Source organism: Nuphar pumila, chromosome 13 (genome assembly GCF_984573655.1).
Source record: "Nuphar pumila chromosome 13, dmNupPumi1.hap1.1, whole genome shotgun sequence".
Classification (NCBI taxonomy): Eukaryota; Viridiplantae; Streptophyta; class Magnoliopsida; order Nymphaeales; family Nymphaeaceae; genus Nuphar; species Nuphar pumila.
Window position 1 is genome coordinate 10,811,807 of NC_143261.1, and position 21,133 is coordinate 10,832,939.

At 36.6% G+C, this 21,133-nt stretch overlaps 1 protein-coding gene across 1 annotated transcript in view; it reads right to left on the reverse strand.

Moving 5' to 3' along the window:
- Window positions 1-18,733, reverse strand: part of LOC149817738 (kinesin-like protein KIN-7D, mitochondrial) — a 57,533-nt gene extending 38,800 nt beyond the window's left edge. Inside the window, exons 1-16 of the mRNA XM_089984075.1 lie at window positions 18,394-18,733; window positions 18,202-18,299; window positions 17,030-17,119; window positions 15,930-15,982; window positions 14,290-14,355; window positions 14,100-14,153; window positions 13,617-13,676; window positions 12,970-13,048; window positions 12,286-12,353; window positions 2,687-2,743; window positions 2,510-2,614; window positions 1,786-1,890; window positions 1,500-1,607; window positions 1,226-1,357; window positions 875-1,057; window positions 2-232 (exon numbers count right to left, since the gene is read on the reverse strand). Coding sequence (XP_089840201.1) covers window positions 2-232; window positions 875-1,057; window positions 1,226-1,357; window positions 1,500-1,607; window positions 1,786-1,890; window positions 2,510-2,614; window positions 2,687-2,743; window positions 12,286-12,353; window positions 12,970-13,048; window positions 13,617-13,676; window positions 14,100-14,153; window positions 14,290-14,355; window positions 15,930-15,982; window positions 17,030-17,119; window positions 18,202-18,299; window positions 18,394-18,707 — 1,803 coding nt within the window. The 5' untranslated portion in view covers window positions 18,708-18,733. The remainder of the gene's footprint in view (window position 1; window positions 233-874; window positions 1,058-1,225; window positions 1,358-1,499; window positions 1,608-1,785; window positions 1,891-2,509; window positions 2,615-2,686; window positions 2,744-12,285; window positions 12,354-12,969; window positions 13,049-13,616; window positions 13,677-14,099; window positions 14,154-14,289; window positions 14,356-15,929; window positions 15,983-17,029; window positions 17,120-18,201; window positions 18,300-18,393) is intronic.
- Between the last annotated feature and the right edge of the window lie 2,400 nt (window positions 18,734-21,133).

Here is a 21,133-nt window from a genome sequence, read left to right on the forward strand (position 1 = left end):
CAGATGAAGGCCTGCAACCATTGACAGACCCACTAAAAATTTCACCAGCTTGATTGGATTCAGTAATTGAACTTCCAATAGATAACTGATCATCATTCCACCTGCTTAAAGATCTTCTGTTCTTCAAATCACTAGCTGGATCTGTAAGACCCAGTGCACCAGAAGTTAGAAAGTCCTTTTGGGAGATTTCACCTTCAAGTAGTGGAGAACTCTCACGTAACACATCCAGCTTCTGAAAAAAAAAAAACAGTTTAAGTGTATCTGATGCAAAAAAGCACTAATATAAGTAACAGTATAGCACAAGAGCAGTAAAAAAGCTACATATATCATAAGCATGTCAAGTACCAGAAAGTGCACTTTTAGTAAGGGGCATGTATAGTGCTCTGGAATAAGCAGATTTGCATGCCTAAATGATAATTACCCAACATACACAATGACTTGCCAGACAAAATCACTAAGAAAAAAATTTGATTAATGACGTGATGATCTACTCGTGGCATATTGGGTGTTTTCCTATGTTTCTGTACTAAAGGGAAGTCCCTTTTATTGCTGTTTTTATTTGACCGATCCTAATCGCAAATGATACAGATCTCTTCGTCACCCAGAAATCGTTAACAGGACAAGGATATTTTATGAAAATGCAAAACAAATTCAATCACCTCCACACATGAAAATTATCACACTTTAAGGATTTATATTGAGAAATTTCCAACACTTCCACCATTCTATCATTATAGGCCTTCCCTTTACTTCACCTTAATGATGCCTTTCTTGTACACGAAATAGAGAACATAACAAATATTTGTAGCTTGTTCATGTTACTATTTCTAACCATTACATAATTTGGAACCCAAATAAAAAAGGAATAACGTACATCATCTTTTCCAAAAGAATGACGGCGTTGATGGCCAGATATATCATTCAAACAACCTGGAATTGAGTTCTTTGTGGAAACAAGTATAAGCTTTGTTAAACGTTGAATCCTACTCATGAGTGCAGCCTTAGCATCCTCTTCCTCCTCCAATCGTGACTGCATCTTAACTTGACCTTCTTCCAACTGTTTTACAAGCAAGATTAGCATCAAATTTTACGAACATATATTTCATAGCACTTGATCACAAACTTGTAATAGACACAAGTGAAAAGAAAAGCAATACAAAGCTCAGAAGTGAAAACACTCAATGACAAGTATTTTACAAGATATGAATAAGCATCTTAGAAGCACCTGTTGCCTTAAGCTCAGTATCTCGTCCTGACTAACACCAACTAGCATGCCTTTTCTAAGATGCTCAAGCTCCTTCTTAAGACAAGATATTTCGTTTTGGTATTTCTTAATAAGAGACTTTTCATCAATGATCTGGAAAAACAAAAAAAAAAATCATCCAATGTCATCATGGAACGTGACTTTGCCAACCCAGAAAATGAAGAGGGGAGGAAGAAGAAGAAAATAAACAAAGGCACATTGAGAATTTATTCTAACAGGAAACCAGTGTCTTTACCCTATTTCGAGAAGCATAAATTTCAACTCTTTTTGCCCTGCTAGCAAATTTCAGAGTATTATGTGTCTCCTCCATGTTACTTGATGCAGGGGTAATGGTGGAAATGAGCTGCAAACAGCCCACATATTAATTGTATCATAAATGTAAAATGCACCATATGAAATAATCAAAGCAGCTTATTAGCTCAAGGAAGAATCATGAATTCTGTATTTTTGTCAAAAAATAAAAATAAAAAAACAGCTTACTAATCAATATAGAACAGAACCATCTGCAAACACAAACTCACCGATACATGACCATGGCCACTTAGAGATGACTGAAGAAGGCGAGTAAGCTTTGAATCACGATAAGGAATATGGGAAGCCTTTCCCTCACTAAGCTTTCCAATAACCTTAACAACACAATTTATTTTTTACCAGTCAGACCAATTGTAAATGAGGAACAGATATCAGCATCAATAGAACTGCAACAAAGAGATTGGCAAACAGTCACTATAGACCTAATAGTTAAGGGTGAAACATGAAACTCCATTTTTAATGAGCATAATATGAACACATCAGATGGAGAGCATTTAGATCACGTTCAAGAAAATAAAACAGACATTGAAAATTTGCCAGGAAGCAAGAAACATAAATCAAATAAAAATGCTCACAAAAACAAAATCATAGTCCTCAAATGATAGACAGACAATCCCAAATTATTAATAAAAGAAAGGGCACAAGTATGAAAAAACTTCCAAGCTTTAGCAGTATATATTTCCAAACTGAACTATAAGGAACAATGTGTAATGACTGACAGAATTCAGCAATAGAGCATGATTCACTACAAGTACCATAATAAGACTTGGTAAGAATGATCGTGTAAAAATGTTTGGACCAAGGAATTAAAAATTGGACCTCAAACATGATAAGAAACAAAGAGCAATCTTAGTAAAGCAGGAAAACAAACTACAGATCATTTGGACAGCAATGTGATGAGAAGGTCATAGCCTAGAAATAAGAACTGCATACCGTTCCTAGTGTTAACAAGCTTTTGTTTATGTAGGAACCTTCCTTTCTACGCAGTCCAGTTGTCTCTGTTTTTGAGCTCTCAGAACCAGCCAAATCAATCAAATTCTATGGAAAAATGATGTATCAGTACCGGTGATATATAACAATTTGCATTAAAATCAGAAGCAAAAAACTTACAAGTTGAGAGAAAATAACCCCATCATAGTCATCACCGTGGGCACTGCTTTCAATCATCTACAATGAAAGACACGCACCAGGATAAATGTTATCAGTATAAATTTTTCCTAGAAGAAAAGGTAATCACTCTGATTCAAGCTATAGATTAGTGTACAACTTTGTGACCTTACACTCCCTTCCAACTAATTTCAATTTTGAGCAAAAATAATATGTTTCCTATCTACATTATCACCGATTCATTGTTACTGATTAAGGATGACAAGTCTTGAAAACATATTTGTTAAGCAGAAGTACCCATAGACGGTACAACAGGACCACCAATGCTAAACCAGATATTTATTGTCTTACATTGCAAATCCCACGCTGCATTTATGCACCATTGGATAGTATTTGCCAGTGAATATTTATCAACGACCATGACAGTTTCAACTTTAAACCGCCATAAGCAAAGGCCAACATTCTACCACCAACCATATGAGCACAAAGGGAAATAGAACCAAGAGCATGAACTATAACCTTCAGTAGTTGATAAACCATGAAGCATGCAACAAGTATATGCTGAGTTCAATCATTGTAGCTTATTTGCCCAGATAAAGTACCTTTGGACTGTTTTCATGAACATGCTGCCAAAAGCCAAGCATGCAGAGGAGGATAAAGACAAAAAAAAAAGGTCTTAATCCCGGTAGGAACAACAATCAATCAGTGTTGCTGCTTCCAGGGATCCACTTTTTTCGATAGAATAAGACCCTCATGACCATGGATACCGAACCATAGGCATATAGAAATTCCTCACACAAGCTTAGAAAAGTTGGAAATTTTGAAACTCAATTAAGATTTTTGTGTAATAAAAGCCCAAGATATTCCAAGCAGAAAACCTGTAACCATCAAGAAAATATCACATTATCCATTAACAAAAAAACAAAGGTTTTAACAGATTTCTAAACACAAGCACAAGAAATGATGCAACAGCACTTAGAGACCTCTACCAAGCCATGATTGAAATGTCGAAGACTGAATGGCCCAATGTTATTAAAAACACGCCCCAAGGCGCAAAAGGCATGCCTCGCCTTATGGCGAGACACTTTGCGCAATGAGGTGCATCAATATTGTGTAAAATCCCCGAGGCTCACGCCTCATGGCAAGGCGTAACATGGGGGCTATGAGGCGCACACCTCATGGTAAGTCGTGCCCCAGTCAAATGGGGGTCAAAGCACCCATTTGACCCGTATGAGGGGAGAGGCCTTAATTAGGGTAGGGCCTCTCCCCTCTTAAACTCTCATCTCCCGCTCCCCCTCTCTTTCTATCTCTCCCACTCACTCTCTCTCGCTCTCCCTTGCTCTCCCTCACTCTCTCTCCTCTCTTTGTCTCTCTCTGCCGATAGGAAGAAGAAGAAGAAGGTTGTTCTCTCTCTCTCTCTCTGCCGAGAGGTACTCTCTATCTTTTGGTTCTTTTTTTCGATTTCTTTTTAGTCATTTGTTTTAACGTTAGCCACTTTTTTTTGGATTTCTGCCAACACAAGGAGTAAGAAGAAGATTATTCTCTCCCTCTCATTCTCTCTCTCTTGGTTCTAGTTTTCTTTTCTTTTCTTTTTGCATTTTTTATGTTTGTCATTCTTTTTTTAATGTTAGACATTTTTTATTACTATCAATACAGATTCCATACTCTCTTTTGAATAGATAAGATTGCATTTTCTTCTCCCTACATGCACATTTATACAAAGGCAATAATTCGGCAATATAAATTACAATAAAGATAAGAATTAAGAAATAATAGATTTTATATATTTTTCTTACAAAAATATAAACAATTAAAAAAAAAATTTAAAATATAAAAGAAACAAATACTTAGAATATACAAAAAAAAAATCGACATGTAGTGCATCAGGGTGTGAGAGAAATTGGAGAACCTTTTCATTGGTATGTGACTTTGTATTTTATTTTTGAAATACATTTCTATAAGTTAAATTATTTTATAATTGATTATCAATTATTTGGAATTATAGGTGCATTCAAAACGAAGAAATAGACTTGACCAAGAGAAGATGAATGCATTGGTTTTTGTTATGTACAATATAAAGTTAAGGGAGAGAAATATGAAGAGGAAGGCTACCAAAGACCCTATATGTCTAGATCATATAGATTCAGATGATAAGTGGATTGTGGAGAAAAAAATCCAATATTGCCTAGCGGTACCAATTGATTGGAGGATTCATGGTTAGACACGAACTTCAACGTAAACGCCATTGAGCATGTGCCTATTGAAGAACTCACTTTACATCATGGTTCATAAAGTTGTTTTAGGCAAAATAGGTCATCAAGAACTATAGGTAAAACTATATTCTGTTCAAGTTGCTATGAATATAAATGTATTTTTTAATTATATACAATAAGTATTTAATATATAATTTTTATTGAAGAAAAATGAAAAGAAAAAGAAGTGATTGAGGATGTTGAGGAAGAAAGTGCATATGGTGAAGAGATAGAGAATGAGAATGAAGCAGAACAAGCTTATATGGATTCCTTAGCTTATGACATTGAAAGCTTAAATATTCATGATGACGAAATACAAGAAGAGACTAGGCCTTAATTCATATCCTAGGACTATGGGCATTTATATGTTTTTTGGGTCCTTCATTTGTACTTGTGAATGTTGTAACACTCTCATTTTGGAGAGTTTTGGACAAATACATTACCATTTGGCAGTTAAATTGTAAATGCGTATATGCATTTTCTGATGATGACATGATGTTGAGAAATTTGATTGTTAGAGATTTTATTCCTATTTTTTATTGAATGATGACATTTTATTTCTTAGATACTACATAGATCAAGTTGTTGCATTCATGTTACTTTTCCATGTTAATCTCATATTTTTCAATATTTATTTGAGATTTTTTATTTCTTATTGGTTGTTGCTTCATCAAAAAAACATCTTCTATTTATTTGTATTTTTAGATATTTTTTAAAGTTTTCTTTAAGTTTAAAAAAAATTGAAACTTACGCCTCGATTTGGTTTTTGATGGAGCGCCTCGCTACGATTTAACACTTTTCACGACATTGGGATGGCCAGACCACCTGATTTGCAAACATTAACACCTAGAAATAGCAGCCACAGTTACATGACTCTTGAGTCTTGATTGCTTCTTGGAGCTTCCACTAACTTTTAACACGATAATATGGTTATGATCAAGAGGGACATCTCCTTTTTCCTTTTTCCTTTTTCCTTTTTCCTTTTTCCTTTTTCCTTTTCCTTTTTTCTTTTTTCTTTTCAGTTAATCTATTCAAATATGTTGTCATAATTAAAGGTTTCTAGAGTTGAAAAAATAAAATGAAACAATATATAATGTGGAATAAATTGCATGTGCACCATTCTTTCATCCCTTCTTGTATCTCATATATGGTGTGTTTTACCAAATGTGCATGAAGAACCAGATGGAAAGATGGTAAAAAAAAGAAGATGTTTGCTAATGAAGGTAGCAAATGCCAGCATAATAAAATAAGGGAAGTTTAGGACAAAACATATTGACTACGTATAAACTAAAATTTCAAAAAATGCCAAAAAATTTAAACGTACGGAGCCAAGAAAGTATTTCTTAGTTTTCAAACCTATGCTCGAGTTTTGATTATTAAATATAACCAGAAGAATATATATATATATATATATATATATATATCCCGACTGTCTTGCATTTCAGAATCCGGTCTCAGTGGTGCACTACTTAGGCAGAGGAAAAGCAGGTTCCTCCAAAGTGTACCATACCTCTTCTTTAGTAAAGGTGCTACAAGATTTTGTACAAGTAGGGATGGCAGTGGACTGAAGGGAAACGGGGATCCATCCGAACCTGCCCCGTTTGGGGCGGCGATGGAAGACATGAAACGGGTAATGGACTGGGCATGGAGGTGAAAATCAAAACTCGTGCGGGGATGGACTTAGGCTTTCCCCCACCCCGCCTCGCCCTACCCCGATCCATGTTAGTAAAATGACTAAAATACCCTTAGTTATTTATTAAAAATACATATAACTCCTATATATATTCCTAACCCTAAAACCTTTTCTCTCCTTCCGCTAACGGCGGACTCCTCTCTCCTCCCTCACCTTCCTCTATCAGCGGACTCCTCTCTCCTTCCACTACTTCATCTAATAGTAGAAGGCGGCAGTGGCGGAAGACGGTCAATTTCTGTTTGAAATAGGTTGGTAGCATTTTTTTCTTGGGGCATGCTTGTGATTTCAAACTCTACCTAAAACCTTTTCTCTCCTCTCTCCTTCATCGCCTGTCTCTAACGGCGGAAGGCTACAACGGCCCTCTTTGAAGGCAACAACGACAAAAGGCAGCAATAGCAAAAGGACCCTCTCCTTTCTCTCCTTTATCGATCGATTTCGGGTCGAAAAAGGTTGGTAGCATTTTTTTCATTTGAGCCCCGGTATAGAAGGTATGTTTTCCCTTTTCTTAGGGCATGCTTGTGATTTTGAACCTTAAAATCCTTTCTCTCCATCCTCTAATGGTGGTGTGTGTTCATGAATCTATTCCTTCTCATAACCAAACAACTATCATCATTTTACTATTGTCAATATTTTGGAGTTGATTAAGGTAGTCTTGGTAGTATATTGCTCTTGTCAAGGTCCCGTGCTCGCATGCATTTTAGACCCCCTCTGGCAATTTTTTTGCTGCAATGTGATTGTTGCAACATGCATATTTCCATGGATTCTAATTGTGTAGGCAACCATTTTATGCCTAAATTTTCATCATCATCATGCCTTTTGGATGTGTAGTCGAATACAAAGAATCTCCTTGCTTCTTCAACCCCAATTCATTTATTTCTTGTCCGTTCTATTGGGGTTAATTTTTGCATTATTAATTGATTTTTCTATACAACCTCTCTCTCCCTCTTTGTTCTCTGTGCACGTACGGTGCTCTCTAGCTAAATATCATAACTCTGAGGATGGGGATGGGGACAAGGGCGGTAATTTTAAGACAGGGCAGAGGTGGAGGTCCAAAGTCCCTCTAACGACCCCAAAAGACCCTCGTAAAAATAGCAAAAAATTCTTTTTTCTTTTTCAAACAATTGTGAAAACAATCCCAAGGATCCAGGGCCTCACAGATTTAATATACCAAACTACAAACTAAATTGGGTATTGAATCTAAAGAAGAAGAATTCAAACTTTATTAAATTTAATGATAATGTCAAAATAGTCCCAAACACCAAAAATCGTCTATCTCAAAATGAGAACCAGCAACCAATCACACAAGGCTCGCAGTCTCCATCCAGCAAGTGAAGACAACACTAAGCATACGGACCTCTAAAACAGTTTTACGAAAATGGGTAAGAACCAAAGTCCTTTGTACGAATTCCTCTAAAAATTAAAACAGTAAAGGAAAAAGCATAAACCAAATTCATGCATACATTTCAAAAGAATATCACAAAAGCAATTTATCAATCTCAACTTATCATTCAAGCATTTAACCAAATACCATACAATGACAAATATCATGCAGAACAAAATAAGCATAAATACATGAACTAATGATGAATAGTAAATATGCATGATTCAATAAACATGCATAAATAACTTATTAAGTTATTTATCAGAATTATTTTTGCATTCATGTCCTTATTAAAAGGACACAAGTTTAATTTTCACTTTTTCTTAAACCCGCGGATACTCAAAATGAGCACAAATTCCCAAAATCCAAGTTAGGTTCCTAATTGTAGCTTAACATACAAATTGTATTTTATTACTAAGTTTCACACTCGTTCTTCGACCAATATCAGGAAATAACACCATCCATCGAAACATTAGAAATCAATATCTAATGTCAGGATATCAGGGAAATCAACATCCATTGACCACAAACTTAGTATTTTAATAACTACAGGTGAGTCAAGAACAACACCCCCAGGCAAAGTGATTGAAATTTCCCTAAAACCATGGCCGAAAGGTAAACCACATCATCTGGTTCAGGGGCATAATCACACACGAAGTTTTAGTATCCTCATGGTCCCTCAAGACCAACATCCAAAATTTTCACACTATGTAAGGGACATCAAGGAAGAGATTAATTACACTGTTTGGTCTCTTTTACCTTTTAAACAAATTTAAAGTTCTTTACACAAGAACCATTTTGCAAATCCACATGCAAAAGTAACTTCGAGCTCTGGCCAACACAATTTAACAGTGCAAATAATTTTGAAAAAAACAACAATTTTCAAAAATAAAGTTTGCAATGCATATTTGAAATCAACAAGTAGAGCAACATGCGCTCCTGGCCTATATCTGACCACCAACCCATCTCACTCGTAATTTATGCATCTTTGCAAAATTTCAATGAACATACAACACACTCACTGTTTCAGAACATGTTCACAATACACATTCAAAATTTCAAACACATAACATAAATGCACATAAAGCCCAACACATGCATGCGAACAAATGCTTGCAACACACATTATCATGACCAATTCCGTGCATAAAAACCCAAACATGCATATGATCATATTTATGCAAACATCAAAATAAACTTTAGTTTCATACGAATGATATGCACATTTGCAACATGATATTTGACTGCATGCATAACCAATCAAATATGTAATCAAATAGATAAGCATGCAGCCAACTTGAATGTGAACTTGTACCTGACAATTTTGTTAAGATTTACATACTTCCTAAACTTAGCATTTCAAATCAGATTCACACACTATTAAACTAGGCAAAACTTGATCAGATTAGCCTACTGTGAAAGTCGGCAAGTCTTATTAGATTTGCACATAAGAGAAACTTGGCAAGTCTAATCAGATTTGCTTACTAATAAAAGTCAGCAAACCAGATCAGATTTGCATATCAATGCAACTCAATAAATCTGGTCAGACTTGTATATACATGAACCTCTGCGAGTTTGATCAGATTGCACAGTAAAACTCGACAAGTCTGATCAGATTTGCTCACACATGCAACAAGGCAAGTCTGTTCAGATTTGCACACCTGTGTAACTCGGCAAGTTTGATCAGATTTGCTGATTTCTGAAATCCAACAAGTCTCATCAGAGTTGCACACAATCAAATCTGAACAAAAGTGTATATATGTATATATATGCATGAACGAGCAAAAAAAAATCTGAATCATACGATATAGTATTAGAATATGTTGAAATATTATCGTCATAAAGCATCGTATGCATATGTATAAATCGACAGGTCTGATCAGGCTGCAAAAATCAAAACAACTGGGCAGATCCTATCAGATTTGCGCAACATAAAATAGGGCAGATCTGATCAAATTTACACTGCATAACATGGGGCAGATCTGATAAAATTTGCACATGCACAGTATATCGACCAGTCTCATTAGATTGCACAAACACAGTATATTGGCAGATCAGATCAGATTGCAGCAGATCTGGTCAGGTTTGCTTATATGTTGAAATCGGCAAAGCTGATCAGATTACACATGCAAGAACATCGACAAGTCTGATCAGATTTGCTTATATTCAAAAATCGGTAAACCTGATCAGACACACAAGATTAATCGACAAGTCTGATCAAATTTGCACACAACAGAAAATAGGCAAGTTTGATTAGATTTTCATACTAACAAACCCAATTCAATAAATATTTCCAAATCATGCTAAAAAATTTCATCACATAGCAAGGCCGACAGGGCTATATATATATATATATATATATATATATATATATATATATATATATATATATATATATATATATATATATATATATATATATATATATATATATATATATATTCAACATTAATGGTCAACACAAAGGGAAATCGACAAGCATGTATATTTAGCTATATGAATACTAAAATCAACAGTCTAAAATTTCATGCATATCTTAAATACAACAATAAACCAGCTAAATCTATGGCATGAATACATTTTTTATGCATGAATCATGAACATAATAATATGCATGCACAACAATCAATTAAATTAATGGTCTGAATATATATTTTTAAACACATGGAGTAGGGAAAATCAACATCTATGTAAATACATGCACACATGCCTAAAATCAACATTATATATATGTGGTTTTGGAATCAGATTTCCCTTCTTCCCTCTAATACCTATACATGAATCAAATTTAAACATATTTCTTCTCGTAAGAAGCTAGAGAGAACCCCGTAGCGTAGAAAAAGACCAAAAAATTGATGGATGTGTGTGAAAATTTGATTTTTTCTACTTTTCTTTCCTTTATTTCTTCCTTCTCTCTCTTTTTTTCTTTTCTCTCTTTTTCCTTCTCTCTCTCCCCACGCGAGTTTGGGGTTCTCTATAACTCTCTCTCTAACTCTCTCCCTCTCTCTCTAGAATATGATTTTCTAGAAAGAGGGGGATACTAACCCCTATTATAACTTGTTTTTAATATTTTACTTTATCTCTTTTTTTTCTATTTTCATTCTATCTAGAAGGTGACGTCCCCTTTAGAGAAGGGGTTAGAGAGTATAGTTCTACTCAATGTAGAACTCTACCTCTTCTAGATAATTTTTTTTTATTAATTTATTTAATCAACGTACTAAGAATATTCTAGAGGGTGTCACCCCCCTCTCTGGAAGTCTCCATAGAGTAGAGTTCTACCCCAGGTAGAAATCTACCTATCCAATTTAAAATTTAAATTGATTTTAAAGTTTTAAATTGGCCATGTATAGATTTTGAATTCATATTTGGATCCAATATCCAAATCCATATGGATCCTACCTGGACCAAATCCCAATTGGACCATGGACTGGGTCCAAATTCATATTAACTTTGATCAAACGAGGCAAATCCAGTTTGATCCAATCCAGAAAAAACCAAAAATAGAGCCGCGTCATTTTTGAGAAATGCGATTTTCAAGCCAACCAAAACCCAAATTCAGAAAAACAGGTCATCAACATGCTCAGAATTACAAGGCACATCTAACGGTATACATACCTGATTTTCGCTTCCGAATTTCGCTCGATTTTTTCTTGCATTTAAAGGTTAAAAACGAAAAGTTTCTCAAATTATAATTGGCTCATCTAGGTCTTGTCAGTGGACTCTGAGCCACGCCCAGACCCATTTGACGTCACCTATATTTTAATATATATTCCATGATTTTTAACAATTTAATTTTAGTATTTAATTTAAAAATCATAATTTAAAATTTTAAAAATAATGAAAAAAATATGCGATATTACAGTCCCCCCCCCCCGTCACGGGGATGGAGGGTAAAATTTTGAGACAAGGCAGGGTTGGAGAGCTTGTCCCAAAACCCACCCGTCCATAGACATCCCTATGTACAAGGCAGCATTCTGCTAGAAGATTTACTTTCAGAACTCTTGATGACTGACCTTTAATATTACGAGTGAAAATTACTAAACAAAAGTGGCTAAACCATTATCTCATAAGACCATAAAGAAAATATAAACTAAGATGCTTTTCCCCCGAAAGATTTCCATCTTAAAAGTGAACAAGAGAAGAATATTGAGCAAATAAAAAGTGCTGAGATCAGTGAATGGAAATAGAAAGAAAAAAAATGCAATAAAAATGTACCAACAATAATAATGCAAAAGCAAACAGAAAAAAATACATATTCGCAGAAGCAATTGCATACCAGGGTGAAAATTGTGTGACTTCGGCTACTCAGTAAGTTAAAGTTATTTGAGCCAACATGGCGGTGCTCTGCATGTAATAAGGAGAATGCAACAAAAAAACAATTAGAGCTGCACACAAGAAAGACCAACTAATTAAACCGGGATTCTCCACAGCCCAACATGATAGTAACGGCATGAAAAAATTGCCTTCTGAAAAAGCATAGCAAGAAATCAATCCCACCAATACCATAAGGAAAGGCAACACAAGATCATAAACGGGCATGAAGTACATATGTTAGAAAAACCTATGAAAAGCTATTAGGTCTGAACTGTGGAACAGGCTTCATTTTTTTTTCTATCAAGATTTGCCCAAGCATACATCTATTCAGACTCAGAGTTACTCTTAAAAGAAGATCACAGATTTCAATCTTTAAAATTTGAACACAATAAAGAATCCAAAAGGAGAATATGAAAGCGACAATAGCATATTAGCATGACACTTATAATTGTGGCCTTTTTCACAATCGTCAACATTTTCTGTATATAAGACATCCAGTTGCCTAACACATGAAAATGATTGAGGCACAAGCACATCCAACAATCTAAAGAAAAAGGAATGATAAGGGCTTCATTGGTCAGAATTGTGCAGAGTCTGCAGACCATCTATAAGGCAGGCAGTGCTAACATAATGACACATAAAATACCTTCACCAGCAGCAATAAAGGAAAGTGCATGTCCAGGAGACAGGACAACTTCTTCTTTTATTCCTTCAATATATGTTCCCTACACAAGATTAGATACAGAACTAAGAACTCATCTTGAACATTATTAAAATAACAAAGATGAGCAACAGCGTATGTCAAACCACAAGAAAGAAGAAGCAACAAGCATGCTTCACCCAAGCACAAAATTCTTGAATTATATCTAAGAAACACATAATCAACAAATGAAAAACCAAGTGTTCAACAGGGAAAATAATTCCCAAACTTTTGTTCAGTGGCAATAAATGACATGACAACAATAGGTAACAAACTTTAGCAAGGATGGAAAGCAAGGGACTACACAAAGGAATGATAAAAACTAAAAAACTGAATGAGCAGATGATATCTAAAAAAAGCCTAGACATACGACTGAATAAAAAACAATCTGAACATTTCAGATATCTTTTAACTTAATCCGCTGAAAATCTCAAATTGCAACAAGATGATTATCCGCAGATTTTTTTTTTAGAGGGATTATCCACAGCAATTTGAAAATGCAAAAAGAAGGCCAAGAAATCATTGGAAACTAAAGCATTGTTAACAAAAAAACATAAGAACAAATTGACAACAGATTTCACTTCGCTTCACACCTGAGTATCCTCCCTGATCCTCAAGTTTTGCCCTGTAGGATCAAGCAGATCATTGATAACCTGAAGCAAAAAGGCGAATGCCGAATATTATATTAGCCAATTGTTGGAAACATGAAAACATCAAAAGAATTTGAGGAGAATTATTGGGTAGGGAAAATCTAAATAAGGCAACATGACAGTGATTAGCTTCAAGAATATAGCCTAACTTTCAGCAGACCAACATGTGGAATGATACTTTAACAAAAGTCATCAGGACCATGTGCAGGTTGCAGATGACCTTGGACCCCAATGTTCTCATGTTGGATCATTCCAACCGAGACAGCACTAGATTGCAGGCCACAAGCTGTCATCCCATATAGAAAACCAGATAGGAATGACCTTAACAGTTATGAAAATTAGTAAACATTTAATGACCACTAAAAATTAAAGACAATAACACTGAAAATAAAAAATAAAATAAATATTAAGTAAAACAAAACCGACCTCATTGTAGATTTCAAGATAGGAGACACGAAGCAAAAACTCTCTTCCAGGTGTCTGTGAACAGCACCATTCCATACCATAAGTCAGAAAAATCATGCATGTTTCCATGCTTTGAATCAAAATCAAGCACACACTAGTTTTTCAAATGAAATCAGGAAATCAAGACTATCAAATATGCTGTGATTCTTACATCTTGTATAATACTAAAGACATCCTTGATTGCCAATGGTATGATTCCTGGGGAATTTTGGTCACCCTGAATTTGAAAGAAATAAATTAGGAATATGAACAGAACAGAACTTTAAGTTAATATATGAAGAATCTGAACAAAACAGTAGAAAAAAACTCCAATTATCATAAAAAAAATACAAAAATAGGAAAGACCGTACTAATGCTGATAACAATGAATGGCAGTCTTGGGAGAAAGGGAAACTCCCCTCTGCGCAATCCCAACTGAGCGTATGAGTGGACAACCGGCCCGGCAGCCCGATGGGCCAAGCCGACCAGGCCTGCCATGGGCTGGGTTTGGGCCATGAATTTAGGCCAAAACCTGTTAGGTACCGGGCCGAAACCTGGTTTCGTTATATACGTGGGTTGGGCTTGGACCAGGACGATGAGCATGAGTTATTTATTAATTTTTTTAATAATATAAAATTTTTAAAAATTAACTATTATATAGTAACTTGGATAACTATTATTATTTACCGAATTAGTTGCACGAGAACTTGCTATTTGTTAATTATTATTAATTACCTAACTAGTTGTACTAATTAGGAATTAGTTGCAATGGAACTTGCTATTCTCTCATTAACCCATAATTTCAACATTTATGCGTTTTAGGATTGGGTCAGGCTGGGCTGGGTCGGGCCGGACCCGGCACACTTCACATTGCCCTGTTGGGCTGGGCCATGGGCTTCTCTTCAAAGCCGAGCTCGTTAAGAATTGGGCCAAAACCCGGCACAGGGTAGGACGAGCCGGGGCAGCCCGATGCCCAGCCCTAGCTAGGCGAGTCTTGGCTTGGACAAATTAGGTTGGTTAAACCCGAAGCAGGAAAGGGTTTGTAACAAACAATCATAAATGGCCTCAATGGTATATACAATATCCAAAATGACAACTTAAAAATGATTAATATATTCGCAAATTACCACTTACACCTAGGGATGGCAGTGGACCAGGGGAGAACGAGTATCCGTCTGAACAGGCCCCATTTAGGGTGGGGATGGAGGTGAAAGTCAAGACCCATGTGAGGATAGAGGCGGGGATGTACTTATGTTTTTTCCCACCCCACTCCACACCGCCTCACCCCACCCTTGATGCCCGTTAACAAAATGACTAGAATACTCTTGTTTATTCTATAAAATTATATGCAAATCCTTTATAATATATATATATATATAGATATAGATAGATAGATGTGTGTGTGTGTGTGTTTCAAAATAAATTTGAAATTTCATTGTTTATTAAACTACCCAGAGCGAGGATAAGGACGGGAAAGGGGTGGAGGTCCATAGTTCCCCGCCACGGGGATGGACCGGGGATAGAGGGCAATATTTTGAGATAGGGTGGGGATAGAGATCTTGCCCCCTGCACCCGCCCCGGTCCACTGCCATCCCTACCTACACCATTAAAAGGAAGGATATAAAACATACAAAAAGCATAAATCACTTAAATAAAGAAAGTGACACGCTAGCATTTAGCATTCAAAACAATACCAATCACCTAACATATGCTTCAAAAGACATACATAATAGTCCATTCAATCTTTGGCAGCTTCTTGCATTAAACAAAAAAGAATCATACCACAATGTAATAACAACTAACAAAACTTACATGCATTGTATGTGTCTTTCCACTACTTGTAACACCATATGCAAACACCGTCCCTAGAATTCAAATAAACATACTTCCAGTTAGTTTCAATGTGATACTAATCTCAAACATTGAATCAATATGAATAACCAAGTACAAAAGACAAGAATTCCAATCGTCAATGCTGAAGGCAACAACAAAATGATAATGATTGCAAACTTGCATGTGAAGGAATTGATTGCACTATAGCACTTGAACAACAATAAAGCATTCATTCACGCAACACACACATGTTTTACTGCTCCAAGCAGTCAACAATGATGAGACAAAATTGTTATGATATTCAATTATAACAAAATTGACATTATTCTAGGCCGCTGAAAAAGGTACCAGTGAGGGGGGAAAAGGGACCCCAAACATCATTTCCAACCCCATCAAAATTTAGTACATGGATTTGGAATAACAAAAAGTTGAGAATTCACATAGTTGAACCCACAACACTAGACAGAAATTAGAATAAAGCCTAAGAATCAAAATAGTCTGCATTAGAATGTTTTTCCAATAAATAGTGGAGTTGTTTTTTCAAACCTTCACTGTTGTAATTTCCTTGGTTCCTTAATATGTAATTGTTGCATGGAACAGAAAAGTGGAAAAACAAAACACTAAATTTATCAGCACTCATGTTACTGGATGCATCCATTTTTATTCCAGCATCATATCCTTCTATAAACCATTCTTTTGGAGAAGCAGCTATATTTTCTATGCTAAAAGAGTATCAATGTGATATAAGTGTTCAACAGTGAAAAGAAAAAAAATTCAAAAGCAAATAAGACATCAATGTGTCACCATATCAAGGCACCTGCAATACAAAAGCAACAGAATAAGCAGACAAATGTCCTTAAGTGATTCCCCATGTCACAGTGACCTTCTCTCTCTTCTATGTGCATTTCCTATAACTTCACCGAGGTGAAAAGCATGGGCGTAGTAGTTGTTTATTCGGTTGCCTGTGTTCACTCAAGTTCCTTTACAGTAACATCACATACTGGTTATCCTGATATTACATAAAAAAGAAAAGAGAAGAAGGTGAGGATAGTGAATGACTAGATTAAGAGAACACATACCATTAACACCTTCCATCGCAGCCTTAACCACTGGCCTAGCAGCTACTTCATAAACCGCCTTAGAAGCTGAGGAAGGTCCAAACACTCTATCTGCAATAACAAAGTCAACATGTTAGCACCAGTGCATTTCCAAAACCAGAAGTCCTCAAGTGCAGAGTCCACCAAGTCAAAGGGCACCAAATGCATGCAAACTGACAATAGAAGAATCTAAGCTCCATAAAAGGCAGGAAGTTGCAAACATCACACATAGAAGTAGCATCCAAAAGATGACATATTGAAAATTAAACGCAACCATTTTATATTATCTCCTAGAAGCTATGCTTAATATGCCATCCTTCTGCACAGAATTTAATCTCCTATTCTTTCCATTTATATGCCTTCCATCTAACCATTTTGGCTGCAGAAGAACTAGTGATGAGGAATCAACAAACAGCCTCTACATGATTACACAATGTCGAAACACAGGACATTGCTAGAATACAAATCAAGAACGTCTGATAATTGGATATGCTTAACGATTCCAGTAGCATGATTTGCATCCATGTATTCCCAAAAGTTTCACTTTCTTTCACTTGAATATTGAATGATTACAAATATATATACAAACATCCAATTTCCGGAATAGCAATGAGAATTCCCAGTCCAAGGATTTAAGATCTAGTGAGACTCCAGAATGACGAAGGTGGTGCAATTACGAAATATGAACAGTAAACCTATTTCGTATCATATGTATTCCTAATGAAAATGGACATCTCAGAGTCATTGCAACAAACTACCGTATTAACAGGCGATCCGTCCAGATTTACACGTTCAATATGTCTTACACTTCTATCCATGTTATACAGCAACACCGTACTTAAGAATCAACCTGATGTAATAGAATCTAACAAATTCTCAACCTGTTCAATCTCTCTGTTCGGGAATTGCTATGCACATTACAGCTCTCATTGTTTTACGCAATAAACTCCATCCAGAAGCAACAAAACATGGTAAGAAACAGGATTAATAGAATTCAAGAAAGCGGCGTTCTCAAGCAAATGCAGGCACGGACTGCAATGGTCGAAATCTTCTTTTCTGTTTCTCATCAATCACTCAAATTAAACATAGTCCAAGACAACAAAACATCATTCATATGTGAATTTGGGATTTGCAAGATATTCGCATAAAAGTACCGAAAGCGTATGCTGTCACCGGATTATACTCATTCCGCACGATCTTGTCCCCGTCCGCGTACCAAGCGACCTCATCTCCACGCTGAATCTCCCGCTCACTGCACACAGAAACCAAAAAAAAAAAAAAAACGATCTCAATACGATATCCCAAGAAACCCGCAGATCCGCCCGAAACCGAGCTCGATCCCTCACCTCAGAGGCCGAAACCTCACCGTCACCGATATGCTATCGCCGGCCTTCCCGGACTCCACCGGCTTGGCGACGAGCGCGTCCGACGACGACGAAAGGAACGGCGGCGGCGTGGGCGTTCGCGCGCTCCTGCCGCGGCTTGGCGTGACGGATCTGCCCCCGAAGAAATGCGAGGAGGCGGAGGAGGCACAGGAGCGAGGGATGAGCTTCCCGTTCATGAGCGACGAGGAGGAGGACGAGGACGAATAGGACGAGTAGGAGGGCTTCCTGGATCCGAAGGGAGAGCTACTCCTCGCCCTTGATGAAAAAGCCGCCATGCTTCCTCCTTCCTTCCTTTTCTCTCTCTCTCGCTATTGGAGAAAGAAAATAATAGGAAAAAATGAGAGAGAGAAAGATGGAAGACGAAGAAGAAGAAGGAAAGAGAGGTTGCAGGAGCTAGTGGCTCACCCAGCTCTCCCTAAAGAATCGGAATCAAGCGATGGGTCGAATCGTTTCCACATGCGCTCGTGGCTCACCTACTTCCTTCCCAGTCCAGCCAGTAAACCCCTCGCCGTCCGATCTTGAAGATGTGCCCATCCGGGATCAATTGTGGGTCCCGGACTGCTGCCTTTAAATTGAAAATGTGCGACTTCGCAGTCCACTCGCAGACGGAGCTATGCGAGTGCGACGCCTACGGTATCGCGCTGCTAGAAGGGGACGCACTGGGGTAACGGCTCGCCTCGCCGGTCGGCAGGTGGACAATGGTGACGTGGCGATTGCACTGACGTGGTGTGCGGGCCCCGCACGCGCGGAGTTTCAAGTTTGAAGTTTGAAGACCGCGCGCCTAAACTGACTCGAGCGGGAATAACTGCGGTAGAAGAGTAGGTTCGGAAAATGATTGCCCTTCGTATATCTTGAAACTACGCCATCGATTACACTCAAAATGGCAGTCGGACGTTAAAAGATTTGAGGGTAGTTTGGGAATCAGGTAAATCCGGTCGCGGTTTCCTGGGGGTATTAAGAATGCGATCAACGGACAGGTGGACGGTCAAAGTCTTCTCTTCACTCCCGCGCTCTGTCGGAGAGCAAATCAGGCATCTTCACCGTCCACAAATTGCATAAAGACTGTGAGGTCCTCGAGGGATGAAGCAATCGACGGTGAAGATGTCAAACGGATCACCTGATCTGCTCTCGCCCTGTCGCTTGCCTTTTGCGTCTCTCCCGTGTGAGATAGCCTTTTTTTAATTGGATCCTTGATTAGTACTAATGGGTTGATTAATTGGGTTCGGGTTGAAAGGGAGGAAATTATGGTTTGATTTTGATATCTTAATCATCAACCATCCGCTTGCCCTGCTACCATCGTGAATGTCCTATTCGGTTCTTGAATCAATTACCTAATGAAAAAAGGGAGGTTGACCCAATGCAAATTTGCCAATGATGGGACACTTTCGGGTGTAAATGGGTCGGATCTTGTTGGATCTGAATGCTAACCATCCTATAAGTTTGATTCCGATCAAATGGAGTCATAAGTTACCCGGTCCTGGATTTCAAACTTGTAGTGTCCACTGTTGTTTGAACCGGTTTTTCAATCGAATTTGATTTTCAAAAAAAAAAAACTGAATTCGAATCGAATCTAATTTAAGTGATCTATTGAAAAAACAAGTTAAAAAATAAATAAAAAGGTCTAATCTAACCGATCTATCCATCTAATTTAATTGAGCAAATGTTTAAAGTGACTTGGTACACGATTAGGAAGCATAAGTGCAAACTCGCAAGCAGGAAGTTATGTATAAAAGTAGAAAAAACTTGTGCTTATGCTTGGAAAGGTTTGCTCCATAAACAATCCAATATGAAAAGCACATTGCTGGCATTAAGTATGTCTAAATTCATTTATATTGAGAGAAAAAACAACAATTTTATTTTTTAGAAAAAGAAATATGTTACAGTGACATGCCATTGAGAATAAATGTCATGGGTGACACGAGTTGGACGCCACGATCATGATATAAATTTTAATACTTTTTATAGTATTTTAATAAAAATACATTTTTATATATTGAAACATCCAAAAATAATTACTTATTGATTGAAAACTTTTAAATCCATGTACTTGTGTTCTGTTTCTCAATATTATTTCAAAATCATATGTTTTGGGTCCTTACTCGTATCTTTGTGCTATAAGAAGAAACTTTTGGGTTAGGTATCAATCACCTTTTTTTTTTAGTAAATCCTTTTTTTTCATTTTGTGTGAGGATATTTTGGTTAGTTGAGTCATATTAACAATAAAAAATGGTAGGGTGTCCTTATGCTTAAGGATAAGGGTGACTTTTTAAATTGTAGAAGTTGAGGCAAGAGGGTTTTGCATTCATATGATTGAGGAGGTATGGTTCTTGATCTTTAGTCTTATATTTTTTTATAATCTTTTTTATTGATAATAGAATATTGTTTGCCTACTTTGCCCATCCATGTAGCCCTTATAGGTGAATCACATAAATCTTGAAGTTGTGATTAGACATATTTGGTGTGATAGGCATATAGCCCTTATGGTTAACAATCAAACTCGTTGGTGACCTTCGAGTTAGAATTGGCTAAGCGAACTTTAGTTTTAGATAATTAAAGTTTCAATTGTTATTTCACATGTGATGAGTTATATTAATATATAATAATAAATAAGTTTATTGAGTCATAATCAATGATTTTTCAAACAAGTTTTCATAAAATCAAGTTTTGGGAATGTGTTTTGTAAAAACCTAAATTATTCGAT